The 7,762-nt window shown below is 30.4% G+C and overlaps 1 protein-coding gene and 1 long non-coding RNA gene across 3 annotated transcripts; one reads left to right on the top strand and one right to left on the bottom strand.

The window, feature by feature from the left end:
• Positions 1–172: 172 nt before the first annotated feature.
• Positions 173–1,804, bottom strand: LOC146530361 (uncharacterized). The gene is made up of 3 exons (XR_014878938.1): positions 1,665–1,804; positions 1,155–1,303; positions 173–357 (listed from the first exon to the last, which is right to left on the bottom strand). It is a non-coding gene; the product is annotated as an uncharacterized LOC146530361 (long non-coding RNA).
• Positions 1,805–2,029: 225 nt separating this feature from the next.
• LOC146530362 (uncharacterized) lies at positions 2,030–7,398 on the top strand. 2 transcript variants are annotated; one of them, XM_085200926.1, is made up of 6 exons: positions 2,030–2,137; positions 2,764–3,016; positions 3,740–4,075; positions 4,572–4,607; positions 5,633–5,805; positions 6,140–7,398. In XM_085200926.1, exons 2-5 carry the CDS (start codon positions 2,826–2,828, stop codon positions 5,799–5,801), a joined length of 732 nt encoding a protein of 243 aa, XP_085057052.1. In that variant the 5' UTR covers positions 2,030–2,137; positions 2,764–2,825; the 3' UTR covers positions 5,802–5,805; positions 6,140–7,398. The 2 variants fall into 2 exon arrangements, with proteins under 2 accessions (XP_085057052.1, XP_085057053.1); XM_085200927.1 differs by lacking the exon at positions 4,572–4,607.
• Positions 7,399–7,762: the final 364 nt, after the last annotated feature.

Consider the following 7,762-nt stretch of genomic DNA (forward strand, 5'->3'; position numbering starts at 1 on the left):
TATTTAATATTTTCATTTCTCCGCTCAGGAAGATAAAGCGCGGCGTTGAATTCCACCACTCATATCATCTTATACTCGTTTCGAAGATTGTCCAGAAGGATAGGTAGACTACCTACCCTCCAATGCACAAAAAAGTTTTAAATCGAAGTTAAATGGGATGGATTGAACAAACAATTTTTATTTTTTATTTAGCAAAATTATATTTATATGGATATATGGAATACAGATTAATTATATATAAAAAGAAATACATTACAGACTTTAAAACATAAAATATTAATTTAAAGGAAAAATTGTACTGCATAAGCATAATATTGGTTGCTTTTTGAAGCAATTTTCATCACTCTGGCGATATACCTGAAAGAAAAAATATATTACATACATGTTTTCAGTGTTCCGTGCCAAAAAGGTAGAATGGGGTGATATTTTCTTAAGATAATTAGGATATATTATATTCGATGTAAGAAAATAGTCGCTAAAATTATAACATTATTATTTGTTTAGCTACACGTTGTCCTTCACATATAAGGGTAGCGAGCCAGCCACTTCACCTGGCGCCTGGCGATCGTGGCGCTTTGCCTCGTTACAAAGCGAGGAATTGGAAATATTAAATACATTCATATATAAAGTTATAGTAAACTTAAGTTTTTAATAATTTTATTATGTCTTTGTCACCCCTATGCTAGGACTAAGAAGCACTTTGTCAGGTTCCGTTGCCACGTAGTCTCAAATTCATATAGAAAGTGAGTAATGGAGCGTCCTTATCTTAATATTAGTTTCCTTTTGCCGATCCTACTATATGCGGGATACAGTGAAAACTAAAAAATATATTTAGGCATGTCCCGCATATAGCAGGGTGGATAGAGAACTTAGATCCAAGACATCCCACTCTCCAGTTTCTGCCCAAATATTACAGCAAAAGTAAAAAAAAATGTTGCAAGTTAAGTAAATCAAACGAAAGGAAGCTAATAGAAAAATAAGGTATTTTAAGGTTGGCTCACGTAAACTAACGCCAATCTTTATCTTGTCAGGTGGATCTTTCGTGTTCTCAAACTTGTTACGTTTCTTTCGCTGAGTAGCGGAAGTGTTGCAGCGACATAATGTCGCGCTTTGTCTATTAAAGATAATGACTATATATAATTATAAATATTTACATATTATTGATTATTCCTTTCAGGTCGTCTCCCATATGCAGCTTGTGGTCTTGGAACGTTCCTATATCTGAGCAACTCGACGAAAAGCGTCACCAGTCCCACCACAACGCCGACACCCAAAATTATACCTTTCCCAGCATCCATTTTATCTACAAATATTGTTTTATTAATAAGTTACTTGCGATGTATGACACATTGAAAGTGCGGGAGGTAACTGACCGCAGGTACAATGGGTTACTTTGAAACGATCAGCGCTATGTAATGTTGAATTTGACCTGATTGTTAGTAACCTTTAACAAAATACGTATTAATAATGCAATTTGAATCATATTTAAAAATAATAAAAATTGCCTCTGTCTATCCTGGTGTATAACATCTATGTATTAATGTATTTAATGCGTACACATACACATATTCTATGTATTATTAATACCGTTAAATTAGGTTCCTAAGCATGAGCGTTAAGTGGCTTCTTTAATAGAATATAAATAAAATTGAAATTTCACTTACTGTTGTATGCAAATTACTATAGCAACGACAGGCAATAGTTAAATCGATATATTTATATAACACTATTATTAGTAGAACTGGCGATTAAGAAATAAGCCTTTTCATAAAAAAACCTAAGTGCGTAATTCCCCGTTCTAAGAATAAAATTTGATCACAGATAACATTCTGGGTCTATGGTAATCTCAAAATATTAAAAAAACTAATTCATTTAAAACATTCATTGTAAAATAATTATTATCTATTAAAGCTTCGAAAACAATAACAACATATTAAATTTATTAATAGATACTTAAATATTAAATATGAAGATTATTCTATTTAATATTGACATCTGGCAGCACAAGTGTAAAAAGGGACTTTTATATATATATATATATATATATATATATATGTTCTTTGTTTTGCTATAGTATATGTGTATTATCTATGAGTTGAGCTGCCACTTGCCAGCGTGGACCTTGGCATCGAGCAGCGTAAGTACTTTTTTATACTTACATTCTTAAGTTTAAAATAACAATCTTGATTTTTTGAAATCAATAGAAAACATTATAAGCTGAATAAGATTTATGTTATATGATATTTACAAGATTAAAACAAACAAGGACAGAGACATGTGTCTCTGAGACTGAGAATTAATTCACATAAAGGAGCGCCTTATTGTCAAATAATCTAGAGGACAATTTATTGTCGAAAGTTGATTATAATGGAAGAAGCTCGCTTAATCAGCATAAAGACCTTGGAGATTATATTAGCGAGAGTAAATATATCATACATGGTGCATTAAATATTGTATTAAAAAGTTACCATATTATGTAGAATACGACAGTGTACTTTCGTTTTTATGTACCATGCATTTAGGTCGCGATTTGTGTATGAGCCATATACAATAAAATTATGAACAAATTTTAATCAATAAATAGTCATATACACACGTAATTACGACCCGTAATTTTTATGAATTATTTTCTTTTTATATTAAAAATGGCTTTTTATATTATGATATCATAGCATATTTTTAAGTTGGCAGCCTTTTCTATTCTATCAAACCTTGTGTCAGAAAATCTGTCAAACCAAACAGAAATATTTGCCTTTTACGCAGGTAGTCGAAATTCTTCACAGCGGTTGAAAATTTTAAATAGAAAATTTAAATAAAGTCACAAAATGAGTTTACGCGAAGACGAAGACCGTCAGAAGAACTGCCCAAGCCGCGGTCTCGGCCTCGGAGTGGCTGTCGCGGCTATAGGCGTCGGTGTTGGCGCCGCTCTGTACTACTTCATGAATAGACGGCCTGAAAATCCGAATACAGCAGGATCTACCTCTCAAAACTGGACTTGCGAACCTGAACATAATTTGTAAGTATGTACTAGCGACGTACCTTCGTCCGCTTAATTTTTTTTTATATTATAGCCAAATTGTACAAAATCTTTACACAAATTGTAGTCTTTGTGATCGATCATATCAAAATACCTCGTATATAAGCGATAATAAGTTACTGTAATGTTTCATCTATATCCATTCAGTAATTTTTGCATGAAAGCAGAACAAACATCCATCCATTGTCACAAACTTTCACATTTATAATATTATTAAGATAATGTAATCATATTTAAAGTAAACTTTGCATGCTATAAATATAACATTTATGTAAGTATATTAACAGCATAACATTGACTATAAAGCTGTTATATAGAAGACCAAAGGTCATTTTAGTTTTCATCATTCCATATGTATCAATTATTGGACTTTGAGGGTAACTTGCAAAAATTATAATAACAGGTTTAATTTTAATAATAATGACATCATCAATCATGTTTTCAGCAAGAGTCTAATGGTTTAAATAACTTTCACATATATGCCATACTTGAAAAGTTATTTAAACCATTAAATTATACTATTTTTTTGTTATTTTTTCTATAGAGATTATAGTAATTTGATCATACATTCAATATACAAAGCAATATGTATAAAAGCAATGTAAATTGCTTTGTATATTGAAAGCAATATATATTGCTTTTACATTTATTCATGAAATCACAATTTTTTTCATTATTTTTCATATATAATGTCATATTAAGGCAAGAAACAGAAGATACTCAAGAGACAGATAATTCAGTCTCACCCTGGTCTGATGCAGATAGCTCATTCACAACCATATCTGAGCACAGTACCACGGACACAAGTATAAATAGTTCCACAACTAAATGTCATTGTGGCTCAGATCTGTCACTTAGTGATATTGACTCTAGTGATAGTGGAAGTGAATCTGATGCAAGCGAATGGAATAGTGAGTCTAGTGACTCAGATTTAAATGAATGGGATGTAACACATTCAACTGAGTTTCCAAATTATGTACCACCAAGTTTGTTAACGGAATGCACTTGGAACTTTGTTTCGACTAAATCTTATAAGAGGTAATGTTAGTTTAGATTTTATATATGATTACAGTGGAAACTAGATTAACCAGACTAATTGTATTGAAGATCTGTATATATATATATATATTTTCTTTAGTATATTACAAGTAAAATTATTAAGGTTTTTTAAAAAAAAACTCTTGTTTGTCGGTTGATAAAATAGAATTAGTATAAATGAGGGCCAGATAGTCAAGTCTCCACTGCAATAAGTTATACAAGTAGGGTTTTAACAACATGCTAACAGATTTCAATTTGATTTCCATCATTATAAATGTTATTAGACCATAGAAGTTGTATATATATATTTATTTCAATAATAATTTTTCATTCTAAAGTTTTTTTTTAGAAAAACCTTGACTTAGGATTATGTAATATTTATATAAGTTCAATTGCTACATACAATTATATATTCCATATCCAAACAAACCCAGCTAAAAGTGTATTTTTTTAATTTATGTAAAATTAAACATAGATTTTTTGTATTTTTTTGCAGAATTAATAATTGGTATCAAATCAGTGCAGAGAATTAGTAAGCAATGTTTTAGATTTGTGTTGTTCAAACTAATGTTATTTCACTAAACTTTTATAAACTTGTAAAATTTAAAAAAAGTAATGCATGGATATTATTACGCTAATTTTGGTTGAAATATTGAAGGGAATGTAAAAAAAAGATATGAATAATGAAGCAATGTTTCATTACGAGGAGGACTGAATTATTTAATATTTTTTCCCTCACTTTGATATCAATGCAAAGTGAGGCGTTCAGTTACGTCATTTAACACACAATGCCCCTTGGTTCTGGCAGAGAGTGGGGAATGGGGAATGCATGCGTCATATAATGCTGTATGTGGGTTACATTGTGAAGCTGAAAACAAATATAATTGTCTTATACAAGTGTATTAAAACTGTTCCCTCTGCCTTCTCTGCTAGAATAATTTAATTTGACTTCGTTTCACTTTTGGATAGTATGTAGATAAAACTAATAAGATCCATTTGTACATGTCGCATGATTGTTACTCACATGAGGTAAAGGTGTTTGTATATTGTGTGTTTGTCTTAGATTAGTTTTTAACTAAATGTATACAACGTGTGTAAAACGATAATACTATTTACCAACGTGTTTATAAATGCAGGCCTATACCCCAATCTAGCGCCACGGAGAGGAGTGGTACGGAGCGCCAAATGTAATGGCACCCCAACATGCCCCACTAACGAGTCATCATTTTATAATGTTAAATTCACATTCCAATTCATACTTGTTTGATTCCCACGAATTATAATAAATAATTGAATTATAGATATATTTAGCTTTATTAACTTCATAGTTAAGTACCTTTTAGTAAAACATGTGCATAAATAAATTAAATAGAAATACATAAAAATTTGACAGAATTTTTTTGTTTACAGTTTGTCTCATGCCATAATGAATGTAGTATAGATTTCCTCATCCTACCCGGCTGTATTTGGGATAACGTATAACTATATAATTGATAGATTAATATAAAAACATACCAAACATATCATAAACTAATGATCCATAATGTCCAAAACCAGTCGCAAACGCACGTGGACCCTCGAGGAGTGCTCCATATGCTTCGAGGTGATCCTCCAAGACCAGGAGGTGATGAGCTTGCCCTGCACTCACCACTTCCACACCAAGTGTATCTTGCCGTGGCTCCAGGAGCAGCAGACGTGCCCCAACTGCAGGAAGGCTGTTGATTGATCTGGTAGGACTTTTGGACTGTTTTTTTTAATATATATAATATTTTAGATATTTACCGATGCAGTTGGAAAATAACGAATGAAGTGAGACTTATGAGTTGGTTTTTTCTACCAGAGAATGCTATCACGGGTCAGTTAGGAAGTGGGAATGAGCACCACCAGCACCACTAGAAACAAAACAAGATGTATTTTTATTTTACATAGAGATTTTTATCCATATTGTCCATGTGCCTAACCGTACTTCTTAAAAGTAATTAATTTGAAAGCAAAATAATTGTGCCTTTTTTCACAGAGAATTTGTTCACTATAATCGATTTATTTAGTGACATTTTTTTTCAGGAAACCTTCGTGTAGACCTTCAAAAGGCTTTTTTATGGCTTGGCTGGACCAGACCTTATCATCTTAAAAGGAAAATTTTGGCTGAAATCTATAAAAATACATACAGTTTATCAAACAATTCTATCAAAATATTTACTAGTCTTCGATTTTTTTAGATTTTTAGCCAAAATAATACTATAAAGCCTTTTTTAAAGAATAAAGTTAGATAGTTAGTGATAATTTCTAGATTTTTGTAGTTTTTTTTTGTAAATTTTGACATTAGATAAAAAATAAAATAGTCTCTTAAAAAAAATAATAATGATTTTTTTTCCAAATTTAATTAATGGTAAATAATATGTTTTGTATTGGTACTTATTTTTTAAGTGTATTTTATAACTATAAAAAAGATTGTTCATTAGTGTAGAATTGAAATTAAAAATTATATATATTTTGAAATTGACTATTTTTAAAGCGACTTAGTGTTTGTAGTGAAAAAGTAGCAATAATGAAAACTTCTTTGCCTTAATGTTTTGAAGAGAAAAAAACGGAATGAAAAATATATTTGTAATAAACCTTAGAATTTAAAATAGTTTTAAAGAAAAAAAGAAAACCTATACATATATATATATATTAATATCACAAATTTATAGATATTATGTGTTAAAAACAAAATTATCAATCAATTTATAAAAAATATATATGATTATGTTAGTGTATATCATTTAGCACACATTTATTATTTCGAGCTATAAAGATCTCTATTATAAAAATCTGTATTTCGGCCACTTGTAATGATTGTTTGTAGCTTAGGTGACAATACAATATGGTATCAACGAGCTGGTGTAAAGACGAAGCCAGGACCTGAATATTGGAACTCTTCAGAGGCTACTAACAAGCCATTCTACTTTGGCTCATACAATTTATAGCTCCGACCACATTCTGTATCACTTGGTGTTTAAAAACGTCTTTTTTTTTTGTCGTTTTAAAAACTATATTATATTCTAATCATTTATTTTATACTTTCCTAATTCTTTGTCTTTTTTCCTTTTTCTAGAACAGATTTCTATATATTAAATATCGTATTTCAGAACGCCTAATATTAAAAAAAATAATTTGGAATGTATGTTATCGGTAATTATTAAATAAATATGTATTTTCTATATTTCTTATTAAGAATTGTATAAGAATATTATAATTTATGTTAGTTGTGATTAAATTGTGATAATCGAATTTTGCTCATTTCTTAATGCTTAATAAATAATTATAATGTGATTGTTAAATTTAGCTTTTCTTTTTAATTCTTTCTTTTGCTGTAAACATGACGATTGTTGGGTCGATTCCCACATAGGGAAATGGATTACTTTATATTTTCATTTCCTCGCTCTGGTAACAAGAAAAAGTTTGCCGTAGAGTTCTGCCACTCAACACAGTGTCCCGAAAATTTCGGTGAAAGTGGGAAACGGAGTGCCTTAACTAACGAACTTAGTAGCTACCTACCCTACAACATACGTGTTACAGGGTGAAGAAAAAACCTCATTTCACACAGGTAAAAAACTTAGTGACCACTGTACTGTATACTGATTTCTCTCGTTCTAAAAATTTAAATGGGCAAAAATGGATAACACACTCCCGCTTGTTTCCATC

This window comes from Heliconius melpomene, chromosome 17 (assembly GCF_056956725.1).
Source record: "Heliconius melpomene rosina isolate 202511_hmr_F chromosome 17, ASM5695672v1, whole genome shotgun sequence".
Taxonomy (NCBI): Eukaryota; Metazoa; Arthropoda; class Insecta; order Lepidoptera; family Nymphalidae; genus Heliconius; species Heliconius melpomene.